This window comes from Mastigoproctus giganteus, chromosome 3, assembly GCF_048544385.1.
Source record: "Mastigoproctus giganteus isolate SK-2022 chromosome 3, ASM4854438v1, whole genome shotgun sequence".
Lineage (NCBI taxonomy): Eukaryota > Metazoa > Arthropoda > Arachnida > Uropygi > Thelyphonidae > Mastigoproctus > Mastigoproctus giganteus.
Window position 1 is genome coordinate 174446909 of NC_143577.1, and position 22298 is coordinate 174469206.

General features: G+C 35.2%; 1 protein-coding gene across 1 annotated transcript in view; it reads right to left on the reverse strand.

The window, feature by feature from the left end:
- ena (ENAH actin regulator enabled) overlaps positions 1 to 22298 on the reverse strand; it is a 189697-nt gene that overhangs the window by 119863 nt on the left and 47536 nt on the right. Inside the window, exon 3 of the mRNA XM_090370151.1 lies at positions 4772 to 4943. Coding sequence (XP_090226277.1) covers positions 4772 to 4943 — 172 coding nt within the window. The remainder of the gene's footprint in view (positions 1 to 4771; positions 4944 to 22298) is intronic.

Consider the following 22298-nt stretch of genomic DNA (forward strand, 5'->3'; position numbering starts at 1 on the left):
CTGCAAACTTGAACATTAAACCTGATATACCTTCATCAATATCATTGATAAATATACAAAACAACAATGAGTCCAACACCAAACCCTGGGTAACTCCACTAATAACATTTGTCCACGAAGAGCAGTGTCCATTGATTACCACTCTCTGTCGTCTCTCACTCAACCATCCCTTTATCCATTATTGCAACTACGCTTAATTCCATACCTCTTCAATTTGTACAACAGTCTTCCGTGTGCAACAGTATCAAAAGCTTTCCTGAAATCCAAGTATATGATATCAAAATTATTTTTGGCATTCAGTTCCTTTGTGACCAACATCATCGTATCCAATCAAATTGGTCAGACATGACCTCCCTTTAACAAACCCATGCTGTGTCTTAACTATTACTGCAATCTTGTCTAGATGACCTTGCAATACTTCTTTAACCAGTGATTCCATTATTTTCCCTGGAACAGAAGTTAAATATTGGTGATACATTTGCACACCTCCAGTCCATGGGGACCTCCCCCGACCTCCCCCTGAGTCCAAGAAGCTCTCATAATTATAGCTAAAGGTTTGCTTACTTCCTTTAATATAACTGGATAGATCCCATCCACCCCAGTTGCCTTTTTTATGTTTAACTTCAACAATTTCTCCTCCACTTTGCTCTCAGTTATTACAAAATCACTTAGTTCCGTGTTAGAGTTTGATAAAGTTCTGGCACTCCCCTCATTGAATAACTCCTCATGAGTGAATGTAGATGCAAAATACTCATTCAGTTTATCTGCTACCTGAGCATGATCATCAATAGTCAACCCATCTATGTTAAGTGGACCAATCTGATTCATCCCTTTCCTTCTAGATTTAACATAAGTAAAGAACTCTTTGCTGTTTTTCTTTGCATCCTTTGCCAAGGATTTCTTGTAATATGCCTTTGCCTGCCTAACCTCCTTTGTGACTTGATTACAGCCTAGTTTATATCTGCCATAAGATTTCTGTGTCACCTGACACTTTATATGCATCCCATGCATTTTTCTTCTCTGCCTCAATCCTCATTAATTCATCTGACATCCATTTAGGCCTAAACCTTGAACAGTATTTCTTAGTTGGAATGAAAAGCCTAATAGCCTCCAAAATTAAGTCCCCGAAGGCTTCCCATTTAGAATTCAACATTGGTAACATCATCAGTTGATCCCACTGTACAGAATTTAAAAACTGTCTGAAACCCCTGTAGTCACCTTTATGAAAGCAATAGCCCTTCCCTTTAGCCTTGATGGTAGTTACATCTTTAAGTAATTCCCACATCAGTACATTGTAATCACTGTCACCTAGTGGTTCCTTTATCTGCAAATTCTTAATGCATGAATAATCACTGCTGATATCAGATCAAGAGTATTACTCCCTCTGGTTGCCTCTCGAACATGTTGCTGTAGAAAACAGTCATCCAACAAATCCACAAAAGTCTTGCTAATGTGTGAGTGACCACAAGTTCCAGTCGATATCTGGAAAGTCAAAATCCCCCATTATAAGACATTCTGATTTACTGGTCCACTATTTCTTTGCACAATTGCTCATTATAATCATCAGATTCATTAGGCTTATAACACACACCTACTCTCATTTTTCCTTTCTCAGTGCTTATGTCACACCAAACAGACTCAACATTGCATTGCCTACCAACATCAATTGGATGCACTTCCTTAGATTTTATGTTTCTTAACTAACAGCATAACCCCTCTTCCCTTCCTGTCCTGTTTATCCTTTCTGTACACATTGTACTCCCCAAATTCCAATTCTGCACTACTTATGTCTGTGTGACACCACGTCTCTGACATCTCAACAATATTTGCTTTTGATGTCTTGACTTCAAAGCTCATCACTTCAAGCTCATCAAATTTATTAACTATACTTCTAGCATTGGTGTACATACATGTATATATGTACCTGTTTCTACTCTTAGTTACCCTAACACATCCCATGTATTTATTTGTTCCACTATTACTCCCAGCAGTCCTGGAAATCTCCATTGCCTTGCTTTCCAGGCTGCTGCTCATTCTAATAGACGCAGTGCAAGAATCACTTTTGCCTCTGCCTGTGGCCACTGTTAAACTTTTAGTCTGTGTATCCCGCCAAGCTAGCAGTTTTTCAACCCTCCTAACACTGCCTCGATAGCATCAGCAAATGTTCTTGCACCCTTTCTATTTAAGTGTACTCCATCCCTGTAGAAGCAGTCTCTCCTGTCATCAAACACAAACCAGGCTGAAAAAAATTCTACCCCTTGAGCATTGCACAATCTCTCTCTCCAGGGCCAAATTGATCGACAAGGCTCTTATTGTATACTTCCTCCTATCGTGTCTGGGCAGAATTAAGACACTTTCACATTCAACCCTAACTCGCGACTTTTTTTCAACATTGACCTGTACTTATTGAGTATATCTGCAGATCTCTTACTCTTAATGTCATTATCACCTACCAACAATATCACCTTCTGTGCCCTTAAAAGATGATATCTGCTCTACGTCATCAACTTTTGCTCCTGGCAGACATACCCTGGTCCTGTTCCACCTATCCTTCTTGCATAGTATATTCCCCGTCTCCCTGACAATAGAGTCACCAACAATAACTAGTCCCTTTAGGACTAGAGCATTCTCTTCTGCCTTGGAGATTGCCTCTGTGTTGCCTGATGCACAGGAGTGAGCTCTGCCGTCGAGCTGGGCAGCTGAGAGCTTTATGGGCCCCTCAATATTAATTTGTTCGAGGGCATTTACCCTACACCTCCAGCTCTCATAGATGCCCATCTGAATGCTGAGTTGGTGCCTAATTTCTAGACACAAAAATTTTCTACTTAGTCAAATCGCTGTATAAGATGACCCCTTTTTTAGCATCATCTCTTGTTCCTCATGTAGTGTTAAATTATAGTAAACCTGCATTAAGAACACACCTACTTTTAATCCAAATATTTTTGCTATTATTCTCTTTTAAATCTTGCGACATTTTATGACACTTGACAGTAGGCTGTAAAGAGAGTAGCAAGAGTTCAATCATTTCTTCAGCCAACACTGAAATTAGCTAACATTATGTAGCTGAGCCATTCCTTGTTGCCTGTTTAGTGCTCTATTGGGAATTAGTTTCTCTGTAAATAATGCCTCAATGTGGATGTGAGTTAGCTATTAGAAATTGACAATTTCAAAAAGTAAACCTGAAAACATAATTCCCATCAAATTCTATGAACTGCTGTTATTCAATGAAGAAGATGGAAAATTTTTGGGTTTTAAAAGGTGAGCAACAGCATATAATTGTGCAAAAATATGTGATAAATTGTAAATATATTACCATTAACTCATGTCATTCTAACATCCTAAGAATGTGCCTTCAATTCAAGCTTAAGGTTTTATACCCGCCATATACACTGATTTCTAAATCTTAGACAATTTTTAGTGCTTCAAGGATCGACTTATATGATTGTCTGTTTTACATTATCTTATTAGCCTGGAAGCTAACTTTACATACAGGTCAAGGTTACTGGAGGATTTTATAGTTATGAAGGATGCCTGCAAACTTCCATTCAATGATTTGATCAATTTCTATGTTTCAAATAGAAATCATATTCCTTGGGACATTACTGGGCCTTTTTATATGTTTTTGTTCAATTAAAACTTATGGATAACTTTCAGCTGGTTTAGGAATCTAATGTCCCTGATTATATAACAGATTCTCCAAATGCATATTTCTCATTTATGAACAGCGAAATTTTTTCCCCCATGATGGCAGCTTTTATGAATTCTGAAAATGGGAGGGAGGGGAAAAAAAAAACCTTCAGAGACATTATTTATGAGGTAACAACATTTGTATTTTTACCATAGTTAACAAAGAGAGTAAGGATTTGAATTATATACAAAAGAATAGTATTTCATTTAAAAAAATAAATAAATAAGAGATGGAACTCGTGGAAGCCTGATTCATTCTGCACAGTGCATAACTCATTGCATCAAAATACTGCAAAGATTACATACTGAATAATGATCTTTTCAAAATGTCGCAAACCTATTCTGATGAAGAACCATAAAAAATGTATTTCTGGTACTTCAATAAATGTGTAATTTGCCCTGCTGTCATCAGAATTGTAGTTAAATATAGTTCTAACTATTCTTCATCAGTCTACTCACTATTTTGAAATGCAGTGTCTGCCAACTTGTTTATAAATTTTAAGCAGAAGCATGTGCATCCTTTTGCTTTTTGAGAAGATTTCCTCCCCTTTAAAGAAGTTATAATCAGTTTTCCTCTGCAGTTAGAACTGATATTGCTATCCCTTGGTCAAAAAAAGTGTAGCACAGTGCAATTGCACTGTCATCCCAAGTATACTTGAGCATGACACTGAGTAGATTAGTGATCATGACTAACTTATATAACACAATTTTCTTTTTTTTTCAATTCTTATGAATTTTACTAAAAATCTTCTGAGAACTTAACACACTAATTACACAAAAGTACTACTGTCAAAACAAGTATACTCAGTGCAGAATTTGAAAATTGCATTATCACCCAAGTATATTTGAGCATGGCACTGAGTGGATTAATGCTCATGATTAACCTATTGTGTAACAATTTTTTTTTTATTTCAATCCTTAGGAATTTTAATGAAAATCTTTGCTCAAGGAGAACTTTACACTAATTGTGGATGTTGCACAGTAATTTTATCTTTGTATTCCTTTTTTTTTTTAAAGGAACTTCTTACTGATTTATGCATAGAAAGCATAATGAAGAAATAAAATCAGATACAACTGCACTTACTGTTTGAGTTAAGTATCTCTAGAGCCCTGACCATTGCATTAGCAAATGAATCAGCATCTTCCCTACTACTGAAATTCAGTCCATAAACTTGTCTGTTATCTCTCCATTGATGGAAAGTAGGAGTAGCTTGATTATATCTTAAACCTTTCAATATAGCACAATTTATTACTACCTGTAATAAATGGGGAAAAAATAACTATACTTAAAGGACGAATACAAAAAAATTAGGATTCAATTAATATTAGGCATTTAAAATAATTTATAATCAAAATATGTCAAACATTTAGCTAACATTGTGTGGAATTAATCCCTTAAGAAACCTTAAAAATACAATGGAATAATTTAGAACAAATCATGACATCACAACTTATTCTGATTTTCATTTAGACAGAACAAAAGGAATGCATATTACCATTTTCTGGGTGATTAACAGTTAATTCGGGAATGTTATTTTTGAGGATCGCCAGACAGGTGACATGCAAAATATAATGTAACACTATGTGCTCTATAACCAAATGGTGACTAGCAAATGGTGACACTTGAAAGATGAAATTAAGGAAATTTTTTAATGAAATTAAGGCCAAAGATACTCAATAAGCAGTGAGTGGTTTCTGCTGCAGGATACAGCATGTGTCTCATGACCACATATTACAATGTGGTGATCAGACACATATGAAGGTAGAGTCAGTTCTGCTATAACGTGCATTTTGGCAATGCAAATTTGCTCCAATGCAAGTGATGTATTAGGGAACAATGCGAGTATAATGTGATTTTCACATTGGCTCATGACCGACTTCGTCTGCGAGTAACACTGGATGAATGCAAAACTGGGCACCAAGCTGAACGTGGCGCGACCTGCGCAGCAATTTATTGTAGTTGTATTGGTCGGAGACACACTGTTGTATTAGTTGTATTCGAAGATATCAATATCAGTGCAATATAGATATCAATATCAATACCTACAATATCAGTGCAAGATATTGTAGGCCAGCTCATGTTTTTGAACAGAAATTTCATGAGGAGTGATAGCATAAGCAGAGGAGCACATTTCTGGAGGTAACTACCATAAAACGATAAAAACAATTTGCAAGTCCCAGTTTATTGGGCTTTTCTGTTAGTGCAATCTAATTATAAAAGGATAGTAAACTCGATCTTATTGCATTTGCGATAATACCAATAGCTGGAATTGTGTGGGTTTTTACATTATTATGGTGAAATGTGTTTCCCCTTCCATGAAATTTTCAATCACATAAAAACAAATTTTCAGAATCTTCCCTTCATTCCTATTTTTTAAGCTTCCTATTTTTAATGAGCAAAACTGTTACTGCGCATCTCACTCGTACAATTTGTGCATGCCATGTTCATCATTATTGATTGCTTGTCTTTCTTTTACAGTTTCAAATTTTACAATAAAAAAAAAAATGTCAGTGAATAGAAAACTATTAGCATGTATGTTAAACAGTGTTACAGGTATATTAAAGTGCTATATTTACTGTAATATTTATTTATTAGAAATTTAAGATGTTTAAACGTGTGTTAGCAATTTTATTGGGTTTCTAACTTTTTATTAGTGTTTCACCACACTGAAATTTTTTTTTTTTTTTTAGTGCTCTGCCCCAATCCCTATTTTTCCCATAAGCCCTGTTTTGATGCAGTATCAACAAATTTAATAATAGCCATTTTTATATTGCAATCATTTAAGAATTCAACAAAGGGTGCAACCATTCAACAAGGTTCAAGATTCTCTGGGTAATTCACATCTAGGCATTGATGACACTGAATCAAGTAACACACACATAAATGCAGAGGATGTTGTAATATAAAATAAAAATAAATAACTAGTTTGTTTATTTTTTTTTATATATTTACATTTTAATGAAATTTTGATCTTGATTGCTGATAAGACCAAAATCACCTATTTTGACTTTATAGCTTGGCTTTAGAGTAATCTTACTCTAATGCTTGACTATAAAGTAAAAATTGGAAAGCGTTAATACTTAAAAGCATTTATGTACATAGTTTTCAATTTTTACAAAACTTACAAATTCCTTGAAAAATCTCACTCACTCCACCCATAGCCCAAATCTTACACAGTACAATTTTGGGATGTTCCGAATTGTAAAATAAAAACTAAGAGGATGCAAATTTAGTGGTAATATGCTGGAAAGCATGTTTGCTCTAGGTATATAGCAAGCTTCAGTTGGAAATAAATAAATTGCACATATCCCATCACCTTAAGAAGCTTATAATTCCCTTTCACAAGTGGGTTCTGGCCCTCCTGGATGCATACAACCCAGAGTAAATTTTTTCAAGGAATTTTGTAAAACTGAAAAACTATGTATATAAATGCTTTTATGAGGGGCATTTGAAAAGTTCATGGCCTGAATATATAAAAAAAAAAAAAATTAAGGTTCTTAATGTATAACACTTCAAATAGTAAATCCACCAAATTAAATGCAGTTTTGGTAATGTCTTTTTTTTAATTAGAGGCGCTGAAGTCAACAAAGTTGTATGAATGAGAACAGATGGTCAAAATCAGTCACCATGCAGTCATCCAATATCTGGGAAAAAAAAGACTAATTCCAAGGGCAATTCATGAGGTTATGGTTACAACACTGAGGGAGGATGCCCTTTCCGATATTCCATGGTTGAGAAGTGGGCAGAAAAATTTAAATGAGGGAGGGTGAGCATGGAAAGTGACCCATGCGTTGGACTATGCTGTGGACCAGAAACTTCCATCAGCAACAGTGTCACTGCCAACTTCTGTTGACAACACAAATGTTGACAGTGACTTCACTGCTACAGTGGATGCATTCCTGGATGCCAAGAACATGTTCTTTGCAGTTGAAATCAACTGCATTGCAACATCAGTGACAAAATTGTATTGACTCCAAAGTGGACATTGTTGAAAAGTAAAAACATTACCAGACTCCTCAAATAAATCCTTCATACTCAAGGCCATCAACTTTTTTTTAAGTTGATGGCCTTTTAGCAAGATTGTTAAAAATAAAAATGTTAAAAAACAAAAAAAAAAAGATTGTTAAAATTTTTTTTAAATGTAAAAAAAAAAAAGGAAATACTTGTCATTTTTCACAGTAATTATACTCTGTTATGATTTAATAATTTAATTTAAATTATTAAATTATGATTTAATAATTTAAATCATAACAGAGCATAATTATTATGAATTTAATAATTATGCATTATTAAATTCAGTTACAACAATTTCTGGATATAACTTCCAGACAGTTTCTTCAATTTTTTTCTTGTGTAAGTACACATCATATCAAATTTACATTGACTTTCTAAAGAATCAAATATAAAAACAGCTGCTATTACTTGTTAAACAATTCATACATATCTCTATATGGCTTCAAGAAAATCTATGCACACACAAATGCAATCGACATTTTGAAAGAGAGAGTGGGAATTATAGAAGCCAACTCAGAAGAACAGTGCACATGGAAGTATCTGTAGAAAAGGCATGCAGCAGAAACAAAATCTATGAGACAGAAAGTGGAGAGACACTGTTAGAGATGAGTCATTAATTAACCTAACTGCCCTCTTCTCAATGGAATCTAGAAGCATGAGAGAATTTTTGGGGCACCACCCCAGATGTGGGAACAATATTCCACAGTAGGGTAGATTACAATTTGTACAGAGTGAACAGCTGTTTGTAAGAAAAATAATGCCAAGAGCGAAAGAGAAAAACCAAGTTTTTTAGATGCAGAGGAAGCAATATTTATAATGTGCTTGTGCCAAGGGAGAGAGAGAGAGAGAGAGAGAGAGAGATTAGAAGTCAGGGCAATCTCCAAAAGAGATATATCATCTTGCCTAGAAATCGGAGTGTCACCAAAGATAAGCACAGGAACAGAAGAATCCTTTTTGCAAGTTATAAGACAAGACTGGGTTTTAGAAGGATTGAAATCAACTAAGTTGTCTTTGCCCCACTGGAGAATTACCTGGAGATTGGCATTTAAAGAATTGGTAGCAGATTTTCGAGAAGTTGAAGCTGATTCAGCAAGGCAAGATTTCTCAAAATGGAAAGTGAAATGCAATGTGCTATCATCGGCAAAACTATGGATAGGATTTACAGTCAATGGAAGAAGGTCATTAACATACAAGAGGAAAAGAGTGGGGGAAAGAACTGAACCTTGGGGGACAACGGCATTAGTGAAGTTAGAAGACAGAGAGCCATCTACCATCATCACCCTCAGTGAGCGATCAGAGAGAAAACTGGATAACCAATTACAAAAAACAGTTGGCAAACCATAAGATGGAAGCTTGTTTAGAAGACCTTTATGCCAAACACAATCAAAAGCCTTTGAGATGTCAAGGGCAATTGCATGTGTTTCACCAAACTTTTCCACTGAATTTGTCCATAAATGGGTAACATAAGCCAGAATATCACCAGTGGATCGACACTGACAGATTCCATACTGGTGATCTTGATCAGATGGAAGGTTTCTACATAGTTTAAGAGTTGGCAGTTAATTGATTTCTCCATTACTTTAGAAAGAGTAGAAGTAATTGCAATGGGACGATAATTGGATGGGAGGGATTTGTCACCCTTTTTAGGAACTGGCTGGATATGAGCAAATTTCCAAGCAGAAGGAAAAACCCCCTTGGGTTTTGCAGGAGTAAGTTCAGAATAAGTTCAACAGCACAGGTTTTGAGAACAAGCAGAGAAATACCATTGTAACTGGAGCTTTCTTAGCATCAAGATTCGTCAAAATCTTTCTGACATCCTTTTGACGGAAGACCACAGGAGGCATTGAATGGCACATGCTGGGAATGGTGGGAGATGTTTTACCAAGATCATTAATACATGAGTTGGAAGAAAAATGGGATGCTAGCAGGTTAGCTTTATCCTTGGCTGAAGTGAATATAGAACCATCTGGTTTTGACAGAGCTGGGAGCAGAGATGGCCAAAAGTTGCAGCCAATAGCTTTGGCAAGAGACCAGAATGCTCGGCTACCATTAGGGCAAGAAGCAAGTTTTCTACTCTTAGCCTGTTCAAAATCTAGTTTGGACTGATTAATAACTGCTTTACAATTGTTGTGAGCTTTGGTGTAGGCAGAAAATGAATCTGAAGATTTGGAAACAAGCCAATTACGATATGCCAATTACGAAATGGAATTCTTCTCTTGAACGGCCTTAACACATTTATTGGAACACCAAGGTTTAGATAAAAGATGAGATTTTAAGGTGGAGTGTGGAATAAAGGATTCCATTGCTACAAGAATAATTTCACTGACATGATCTGATCAAACGTTGACATCTGAAGTTTTGAAACAGTAATCCAACCAAAGAAAGGAAGAAAAGAAAACTCACGGGTCATCCAATTTTGCATTCTTGTAATGCCAAACAACATGAGGTTGGGAACAGCCATGAGATAAAGGCTCCATTGGAGAAGGTTATTGTCCGGTATTCTGGTAGGTAAATGAAAAATCTGTGGAAGGTCATTAGTAATTGCAAAAGCCTCAGTATCTCAACCAGCTGGGTCTGTGTGACTAGAAAACAGAAGCCAGCTGGAGTTGTGAACATTAAAATCACATAGGAAAATTACCTCACTGTTAGGAAAGTTGGACTGAAAGTAAAGTTGCAAAGAGAGGAAGTCAAAGTGTTCCAAGTGATTAGTGGAGTATGGAGAACGATAGAGGTAACAGATGAATTTGACAGAATGAGGTACAAAGATTTTAAGCCAGAGAAGATCAAAAAGAGGAGATTCCAAATTACTAATTCTCTGACAGGGAATATCGGAATGGACTTATGCACAAGTACCACCTTTGAGGCGAAAGGATTCATACAGCGAATAATTTGGGCAACTGAGATGAGTCAACTGATAACTGAGATTCTGTCAGAAAAAGTACATGGTGTTTGCCAGACTAAGTGGAAATGGACATCATTCAGATTAGAACTGAGAGCACATATATTTGTGAAATGAACTAGAAAGTGTTTGGGAGGTTTAGATCTTTTCGCAGATAAGTTTGCTCTATTAGTTTGACAATTCATGGTGTATTCAATAGTGAGAAAGGGTGGGGGACATGCTGTATGAAGTAATGAAATTTTTGGAAATGGGGTAAGCATGGTAAGAACATACCAGGTGTTTGCCTCCTGGTGGAAACATAGAATCGCTTCAGTAATACAGATGGGTACTGTAATGCCTACATTACATCCACTTCAACTGGTAAGGCTGAAATGCATGTAATGTAATGATCTTGGATGTGTTCAGAGCTGGCATAAACCAGCTCTGAGCACTTCCAAGATCACCTCCCATGATATTTTGTGATCTCCTCTGCCAGCTCCATTTTTCTTTGTTATGAAATGGAAATGACGTCAAATGAAAGTAATTTCTGCATCACAAAATCATTGCAAATTGATTTTACTACCATCCGAAATTTAGTAGGTGATCTGCAAGATCACCTCTCATTAATCCTTTGCACGATCACATCCAAGATCATGATCCTTTAAGCAATCTCCTCTCCCTACTTCGTTTTTCTTTGTTATGAAATGGGAATGTCATTTCTGCATCACAAAATTGTGCCAGATTGATTTTATTACCGTCCGACAAAATTTAGTAGGTGCCACCAAATATATTTACACATCAAAAAGTTTCAGTATAAGGGGATGGGTAGGGAAGGTCTAAACAACTTTTAGTTTATTGCAATAAATGAAGTTTATTGCTGATGAACAATTCTATAGAACCACCAAAGAGAGCAGAAGGATCAGAACCCTTTTTATGCATGAAGTATTCCTCCTGCCCCAAAGGATGTAAATTTATTCCCACATCGATAATAATAGGTTCACCTTATTACTATGTGCTGCTAAAACCAATAATAACATCTTGCAACTACTAACTTCATGTATTTTTCAATGTCACCAACTTTTTTTTTTTTTTGGGGGGTTTTCTACTGCTGTATTTATATGTATTATTTATGCATATATATTAAATTAAATACAGTGCAAACAGCGTAATCTAAATAATTAATGCAAGGTGTTAGAATTAGCAGAATTATAAAATGAATACACACACTTTATGTATATGTGTTTATTATTCAGAACATTTTATATATAATACAGTATTCAATTTTTAACACTGGAATTGTCAACTAGCAAAAATACAGTGAGTTCTGCTATAATGCGCATTTTTACACCGCGAATTTGCCCCAACATGACTTATATATTAGGGAACAAATGCAGTAAATGCAATTTTCGCATTGGCTCATGTGAGATTTCATCTGCCTAACACAGTAGTGTTTCATCTGTAGTAACACAGGTGAAGGAAAACTCAGCACCAAGCTGAGTAGCGACCTATCCAGCAAGCAATACATACAAGTTTATTTAAAAAATGTCAAATGTGTGAGAGCTATATTTCCCGTTTATCATAGTTTTATTGGTCAGAGACACATTTGTCATTCACTGTATTCACAAGATGATAACACATGATATTGTAGGACAACTCATGTTTTCAGGAGGTCACATTTTTTTGTTCGAACAGAAATTTTGTGAGGTGGGATAGCGTGAGCGGAGGAGCACATTTCTGGAGATAAATACCATAAAATATAAACAATTTGCAGTTCTCAGTATTGAGCTTTTCTGTAAGTGCAATCAAATTATAAACGGGTAGTAAACTATCTTACTGCATTTGCGATAATACTGATAGCTGGAATTGTGAGTTTTTACATTATTAAATAGTGAAATATGTTTCCCCTTTCCATGAAATCTTCAATCATATAAAAAAACATAAATAAATTTTTGCTTCGTAAACTTGTCTCACTTGGGTAATTTGTGTGTTCTGTGTTCGTTGTCATTGATTGTTATCTGTTTTACTGTTTTAAATTTTATAATAAAAAAAAAAAAAAGAAAAGAAAATGTCAGTGAAGAAATATCAAGCAAAACATATCTTGTCAAGGTAAAGTGCTATATTTACTTATTGTAATAATTATTTATTAGAAATTTAAGATATTTAAACCTGCATTAGAAATTTTATTGGGTTTCTAACTTTTTTTAAACATTTTTTTTGAGTGCTCTGCCCCTATCCCTATTTTTCTCACAAGCCCTGTTGTTTTTAATATGCAAAATACAATAATGCGGAGATTTTTAGGAACATGTGTACCACGTTATAGCAGAACTGGCTGTACCTGAAATCGTTGTTGCTGGTCATTTTGACCACTGTGCATAAAATAGACTTTTAAGTTGTGTTTTCAACATTTTATTATAAGCACTGATATAAAGTAACTGGCAATACTATAGTGTTATGCTTATGGTAATACACATAAAAGTAATTAGTAAAAATACAGAGCTACAAGGCTCAATAACTTCTACATTGTTACAATATATTTAATAGAGTAAGAGATTACCAACTCAGCAAGACCACGAGTGTGAGAAGACTGTATCAGAATAAATAATTAAAATTACAATTAAAAACATGATTAAAAATTTGAATGAACACACAAATTAAACAAAATTCACAGCTTTTCCCTTCCTCGAAGGAAGGTAAGACTCGGCTTTGTTTTGTTGTATATTCCTTGTCCTTTGTACAATTGCATCAATTTTTATTAATTTTTAATAGATTTCCGATATAATGCTTTGGAAGGGGAATGGCCCCAAAGAGAACCATAAGTGGAAAAGCATTTTAAGTATTCCCTTTCTGGAGACAATTTTTAATCAAAATTTTAGTAGATAACTGATTTTTTAATTTTTTTTATAATCATGTTAACGATTTATAAATCATTAACATGATTTATGTTAACATAAGTCATTAATATGATTTATGTCAAGCTGAAAATCAGAACACTTTGCTTTTTTTTTTTTTGCATCTTCAATCTTTTTTTTTTTTGTTTAAAAAAATTAAAATATTTGATTAAATTAAACTAAGCATACCTTGAGTATTACTGTATATATGTGATAAATGTAGTATTAACATAATAAATAATGTTGTCATTAATGAAATTTATTGATATTATAAATGAACATGTGCACACACAAAGGACACTAATTACCATATCAGCAAGGAAAACAGACAAATACTGAACTTAAATAAAATAAAAAATAAAAAAGTTGGGGGCCCCTCTTGATGCAATAATGAATAATCAGACGTTGAATGGTAAACAGTGGTCTACCTACTTCAGGGGTTTGAGTTAAATATGAAATAAAAGTCAACTGCACCAGGAACAATTTCTATGAAGTAAACAAAACTGCATGATTAATGAATTAGAGAATTTAAGCTTGATATCATCCCTTTCCAAAATCAAAAAATCTTATATTAATATTATACATAACAAGTTGAAAAAAAATCCAGATACAACCCTCATTCCATCCTATTGGAAGGAGGATCCTTCTTGAGACCTTAAGAAAAGTGATATAAGCAGGAGTCTTTAAACAAGTGCTTTCGCTGTTAAAAAATGCATGTCACCCAATCATAGGATTGTCCATGGGATGAGAAGAAAAGTGTTAGAAGTGAGAGTGCTATTTCATATTTAACTTGATCCTCTGAATTAATCTGCTCTATATGTATATGATTGCTTTAAGCCTCTGACCTGGTCAGAGAGGCTTAAAGGCCAGGGCATGCAATTCAAAATGTTCATTTGCTTACAATAAAGTTCATTTATTTATCTTTATTCATAGGCAATGGCATAGAAAAGTCGGATTGGCCAACTCAATTGCAATGAACACTGTGGGAGAAACTGGAGTACTGGATTAGGCTACAACCAATGTGGCCTTCTTCCAAACAACTCTGGCAGCCTTTTTGCAGGAGGAACGGAGGAAAATTTCTGCCAATATCCACTTAGAAGTTAGTAGAAATCATGCCTAGCAGGGAAGAGGCTGTCTCACATAAGTGGCCCTGTACATAAGTGTCCCTAAGGCATACAGCCTTATGTATTTGAATTAAAAGCCTTTTTACAACTGAGTGTGCATGCATATGTATGTCCAAATACACATGCATGCACACAATACTTTTTGAAATATGCACTTTTTTGGTCATATACTGAACATAAACACAATCACTCAGTTTTTCAAATTTTAAACTTTAAATTTTAAACTGGGTATGGGGGAAGGCAGTGCAAATGAAGCACGCTCCAAAACTAATGCTGCCAATTATTTTTTTTCGATACCACTGTAGGTACACCAATTTACACTGTATGTTACATACTTCAAGTCTAACTCTTTCACAGGTGGATTCCTGGAATATGGGCCTTGTGCAGGTGAGTTCCTGAATGTGTGAAGCAATAAATTTTCAAATCACTGGGGCTATAAGTAATTTTGATGGTGGTGGACACTGTGTAATGAGTTTTTTTGGAATTTAAGTTGGAATTTTGTTGGAATTTTAAGTTTTGTAAAAATAAACATTTGTACATAAAACTTTTTAAACAAGTGACATGTTCTTATTTTAACCTGTTTTAATTTTTTGGTTTGATATAAAAAATTAAACCAAAAAATAAATAAATTTGTGGCAAGAAATTGTAAAGAAAGAAAAAATGAGCTGCCTGTTTTTATTTTTGATGCAATATCTTCTACATTTATTTATATATCATGTGAGTTCCTGAAATGTGTGAAGCAATAAATTTTCAAATCACTGGGGCTTTAGGTAATTTTGATGGTGGTGGACACTGAAGAATGAGTTTTTGTGGAATTTAAGTTTTATAAAAAAATAAAGATTTGTACATAACTTTTTAAATGTTGATGTGCTCTTATTTTAACTTGATTGCCCAACAAGAGCATGAAATTACTGTCAAAAATCAAACCAAAATTTTAAAAAATAAATAAATTTGTGGCAAGAAATTGAAATACGAAATATTTTTTAAAAAATATGAAAAAATAAGTTCACTGTCACGTTGTATTTTTGATGCAATAATATCCTCCACATTTATTTATCACATGATTCTGTTTCATCAACTTAGCTCAGAATTCCAGAGAATTTATTCAATATTGGCCTTTGTATGCCCAAATCGGACAACTGCCAATAACAGATATACCGTATTTCTTCAATTCTAAGATGCCATCGATTGTAAGACGCACCTTAATTTCAGTATCTCAATTTCAGAAAAAAAGCTTTGATTCTAAGAAAACTAAAAAAATAAAATAAATCTAACAAATATTTTTTATAATAAAATTCAATTTACTAGCAACAATAGTACCGGTATTTATCAGTAGTGATGAATAACATCATTTTGCACAAAAATATGGAATTGCGATAATTTCTCCAACGATGAACATTTATTTCACTAATGTCAAAATGTCGACCCGCAGCTCTATTTCCATGTTCTTTTGCATACACAATAACTTTTCGTTTCAATGCGGCTTCGTAGTGCAATCTTTTTGACATTTTAATGTGCAATAAGGGATCAAAAATTAATGAAATACAGTAACTCCGCTTCTCACATACTTTCAAAGATACAAACAAAACTTCCTAGTTTTCGCTGAGTGAGCTCCACTATAATGAAATAACGGTGGCTTCACATTTCGAAAGCACGTGAAATCACCCACGCCACTTTATTCTCCAATGGAATTGGAGAATGCGATAACGGTCAAATTTGGAGGCAGGATTTCCACGTAAAAACAAAACGTGGGGTGCTGTGCAAAGCACAGGAAAATTCGAAAAAAAACTGCGATTCTAAGACACACCCCGTTTTTAGAGATGTTTATAGGGGAAAAAAAAGTGCATCTTAGAATTGAAGAAATACAGTAAGTTTTTCTTCCAATTTTCAAAGCTGTTTTCTTACCACCATCTATTATTATTATTATTTTATTTATTTTTTTTTAATGAAAACCCCAAACACGAGAGGTATTAGAACCCCTATAGTACTTAGTACTGTGCTTGGGTTGGAGGTTGAGAATACAAAAGAAGATATATGTAGACTTGAACTTCTGTAAACTGTAATTTTCAGGAAATACATATGAAGGAAGGTTGTTCCAGAAAAAGGCAGTTGAATGAATAAACGAGGAAGATGAAAAGTTGGTTCTGTGAGTTTGAAGTTGGACAGTAAATGGATGTTGGCTGGTGGCTTATAAACTGTGCCTAAAATTACTTGAAAACAGATAAGATATTAGAAAGCCTATTTGAAGACTTCTGGACAATTCATACATAAGTGGTCATCGCACACTATGAAATGACCTTGAAACACGCGTTAGAAGCATACATGGGCTCCCGTGTATGTAAGTATACATTACACAGGTGCCCATGCATTGAAAGCATATACAGCAGACTCTCGATTTACAAGATTGGATTAACTGGGACACTTCAAGACTCCAAAAAAAAAAAAAAAAAAAAAACCAGAAATCATAAAATTCAAGTAATAACTAGAATAGGTATAAACAAATACATTGTATTTTGCAAGTCATAAATAAGTGACAAGAAGCGGCGTTATAAGTCATCATTAGGAGATTAGTGTACCTATTATCTTGCAATCCCCGCTGTCTTCACACCCACCGCTCAAAAAAAAAAAAAAAAAAAAAAAAAGACCAAATGTTTAGTTTGATTTAGTTTAGTTTGACACCGCAAAAGGTCAAATTTTTTCTTTATTTATATCAGAATTTTTTTTTATAGTAACTTTTTTTTGTTTAGAAATCGTGAAAACGATGGGCAAACGCAAGAGTTGTGCATTCAATTAAACAAAATCTTGAAATTATTCAAAATTTTGACGTAAAACATAAATGCATGTCTAATATGCGAGTAGTGCATATTGGACATGAATTTATGTGCGTATGTGCATATTGGACACATGAGTAGTGCGTGGTAAGTTTTTTCGTTTATCTATTGCCATACATTTTACGTAGGTTGCTGAACATTTTTAAATACAGTAAGTCCTCAACTTATGTAGATTCGGACTTATATGGCTGAAGATTTCAGTGAAGGGGGCACACATTTCACCATAATAATGTAAAAGCCCACAGAATTCTGGCTATCCGTACTATAGCAAATACAATAAGATCGAGTTTACTACTCGTTTATAACTGGTTACACTACAGACAAGCCCAATAACCTGGAAAGTGCAAATTGTTTTTATTGTTTTTTGGCAGTGACCTCCAGAAATGTGCTTTAATAAAATATGAGCTTGCATGAGCTTTCGCAAGGTGATAACCTTGTGAAGTTCTTTTTCAGAAAATTTAATTTTGATCATTATCATGGTGCCGACTAAGAGAATAAGTGACACAGGTACTAATACATCTACCAACAAAAGGAAAGCAATCAATTTAGATCAAAAAATTAAACTAATAAGAATGTATGAAAATGGTCAAACATTAACAAGTATCGTGCAGAATTCAGATTTGTCAGTGGCAACGTTGAACACAATAAAGGAGAAAGATAGAATGCGAGAAGTGGTGAAGCAATCAGCACCAGTGGAGGTCAACTGTAATAACCAAGGCTACGAAATACATATCAGTTTTTACAGTATAGTAACATACATTTTTTCTTCCTTTTATGTTTTCTTTTCTTATGTGCCACTCCGGCAACTTCACGACCGTCCCCAGATAAAGTTTTCAATTGAACTAATTAAAAATATATAACTATTTTTCTTCATTCTTCTGAGGACATTGTGGTTTTTGTAATTTTGACATATTAGGGATATAGCAGTAATATTTTATTAGTCATTCCAGAGTTACGTAATAATTCAACTTACGTAAGAAGTCCTGAAACGTATCTCTTATGTATGTCAGGGGCTTACTGTATTTTTGGATTAACCTGGAAATTGAATATACGGGAATTTCTTTTTACCATCCATCCCGGAAAATCAAGAGTCTACTGTATATATATATATATATATATATATATATATATATATAGTAGACTCTTGTCTACTGTTATATACAGGAATTTTTCTAGCAGGGATAAGGAGGTGATTATTCCCTTGTATAAGGCAATGGTCAGGCCACACCTAGAGTACTGTATACAGGTCTGGAGGCCTCATTTCAAGAAGGATATAGAGCTGCTAGAACGAGTACAGAGAAGGGCAACAAGATTAGCGAATGGAACAAAGGCTTAAGTTTTGCAAATTACAGTGTCTGGAGACTAGGCACCAGCGAGGTGATCTGATAGAGGTGTATAAAGCCTTGAATGGTTTGAGCATGCTCAATGCTGATGGGATTCTTCCTCTTGCTCAGAATAATCACCTGAGAGGGCATAAATTCAAATTGAGAAAAGACAGATGTAGGATAGACGTGCGGAAATTTGCCTTTAGCCAGCGGGTGGTTGGTAGGTGAAACAGACTTCCATCCCTTGTCATGGAACTTGATAGCCTAAATAAATTTAAGGCTCAGCTGGACAGGTATTTCGAACAAACAGAGGGGTGAAGTGGAAGTGGTTTTTTTTTTTTTTTTTTTTGGCTGATGCTGCATAAGCTTGCTTTCTTGCATCAAATGCCTCTACTAATACTAATATACACAGGAACTCCCGGACTTACACAAATTCCACTTTACGTAAGTTTTTGCCATCCTGTGCAAATTCAAAAAAATATGAAACGTATTTTTCATCTGTAGGGATACATGGAGGTATCGAGAAAATATCGTAATGTGAACCCAATAACATATTACTTTTTTTTCTCTTTTTTTTTGTGTAATTCGTTCCAAGTCCTTGGAAGTTGAAAATTTCGCTATACAATATTACTAAGTTATTTATTCTCTCTAAAAGGTCATATTTATAATCGAAATTGCACTACACTTTCTTCATTATCATATGTTCTGTTATAAGAATCAATTCCAAACACCTTTGTGATATTTTTCTAAAGCACATTTCTGGAGGTCAGTACCATAACACAATAAAAACAATTTCCACTTTGCGTTTTATTGGGCTTTTCTGTTAACGCAACCTTTTACATTTATCTTCTATATCTTCTACATTTATTTATATATCATGTGAGTTCCTGAAATGTGTGAAGCAGTTCGGCCCTGGAGAGATTGTGCAAGGCTCAAGGGGTTGAATTTTTCTCAGCCTGGTCTGTGCTTGTTAACAGGAGAGATTGCTTCTACAGGGATGGGATACACTTAAATAGAAAGGGTGCAAGAATATTTGCTGATGCTATTGAGACAGAGTTAGGTGGGTCAGAAAACTGCTAGTTTGGGGGGAGGATACAGGGACTAATAGTTTAACAGTAGCCGCTGGCAGAGGTGAAAGTGATTCTTGCACTTCTATTGAAATGCAATTGAGCAGCAGACTTGAAAGCAGGGCAATGGGGGATTTCCAGGACTGCTGGAAGTCATAGTGGAACAAAATACATGGGCTGTGTTAGGATAACTAAGAGTAGAAACAGGTGCATGTATACTTGCATGTACACCAATGCTAGGAGTATAGTTAATAAATTTGATGAACTTGAAGTGCTAGTCAAGACATCAAAGGTAGGTACTGTTGGGATATCAGAGACGTGGTGTCACACAGACATAAGCAGTGCAGAATTGGAATTTGGGGAGCACATCCAAGGGAGGAGGGGTTATGCTGTTAGTTAAGAAACACACAAAATCTAAGTAAGTGCATTCAGTTAATGTTGGTGGACAATGTAATGTTGAGTCTGTTTGGTGTGACATAAGCACTGGGAAAGGAAAAATGAGATTAGGTCTGTGTTATAGGCCTAATGAATATGACGAGTATAATGAGCAATTGTGAAGAGAAATAGAGTGGGCCAGAAAATCACAGTCTTATAATGGGGGATTTTAATTTCCCAGAGATCGACTGAATTTGTGGTTTGGTCACTCACACACTAGCAAGGCTTTTGTGGATTTATTGGATGATTGTTTTCTACAGCAGCATGTTCGGGAGGCAACAAGAGGGAGTAATACTCTTGATCTGATCATCAGTAGTGATTCTTGATGCATTAAGAATCTGTAGATAAAGGAACCACTAGGTGGCAGTGATCACAGTGTGCTGAAGTGGGATTTACTCAAAGAGGTAACTACCATCAGGAGTAAAGGGAACGGTTTTTGCTTTCGTAAAGGTGACTACGGTGGTCTGAGACAGTATTGAAATTCTATACAGTGGGACCAACTGATGATGTTAACAACATCAAATTCAAAATGGGAAGCATTCAAAGAAATAATCTTGGAAGCTACTAGGCTTTTCATTCCAAGTAAGAAATACTGTTCAAGATTTATGCCTAACTGGATGTCAGATGAACTAATTAGACATGTGGCACAGAAGAAAAATGCATGGGATACATATAAATAAACAGGTGACACAGAAACCTATGACAGATATAAGCTGGTCTGTAACCAAGTCACAAAGGAGGTTAGGCAGGCAAAGGTAGATTACAAGAAATCTTTGGCAAAGAAAAACAGCAAAGAGTTCTTTACTTATGTAAACTCTAGAAGGAAGGGGATGAATCAGATTGGTCCACTTGATATCGATGGTTCAACACAGTTGATTATCCTGCTCAGGTAGCTAACAAACTAAATGAATATTTTGCATCTACATTCACACATGAGGAGTTATTCAGGGAGGGGAATGCCAGAGGTGTATTGAGCTGTGGCAGTAAGCTAGATAATCTTGTAATAACTGAGAGTAAAGTGGAGGAGAAAATGTTGAAGATAAACATAAGAAAGCCACCTAGGGTGGATGGAATCTATCCAGTTATATTAAAGGAGGCAGCAAAGGAAGTAAGCAAATCCTTAGCCACAATTATGAGAGCTTCCTTGGACTCAGAGGCGGTACCCATAGACTGGAGATGTGCAAATATGACCCCAATTCACAAAGGAGGATCAAAGGGTGACACAAATAATTATAGACCTGTTAGTTTAACTTCTGTTCTAGGGAAATTAATGGAGGCACTGGTTAAAGATGCATTGCAGGATCATCTAGACAAGACTGCAGCAATAATTCAGACACAGCATGGTTTTGTTAAGGTAAAGTCTTGCCTGACCAATTTGATTGGATACTATGATGTAGTCACAAAAGAACTGGATGCAGGGAATAACTTTGATATTATATATTTGGATCTTAGAAAGGCTTTTGATACTGTTGCACAAGGAAGACTGCTGCACAAATTGGAGCAGCGTGGCATTGGAGCAAATTGCTACTATGGATAAAGGGATGATTGAGTGGGAGAAGACAGAGTGGCAATCAAAGGACACTGCTCTTCGTGGAATAATGTTATTAGTGGAGTCCCTCAGGGTTCAGTGTTAGGTCCATTATTGTTTTCTGTATTTATAAATGATACCGATGATGGTATATCAAGCTTAATGTCCAAGTCTGCAGACGATACAAAGGTTGGCAGGGTTGTTAAGAACACTACTGATGCTATGCTGCTGCAACAGGATCTGGAAAAGTTGGGCAGATGGGATGAGAGATGGCAACTAAAGTTTAACATTGACAAATGTAAAGTACTACATGTGGGAAGCAGTAACCCCAGAGTAACGTATCAACTGTGTGGTACTACAGTGGTAGAGAGTGAAAAGGACCTGGGGGTAATTGTGCAGACAGATATGAAGTTTTTTGAGCAATGCAAACAGTCTGCAAGAGTAGCTCATGGTGTCTTGTCAATGATATGTTTATTTGTTGTTTGTTATTTGGTTTTTAGGAGCATTAGCAACTAAGGCC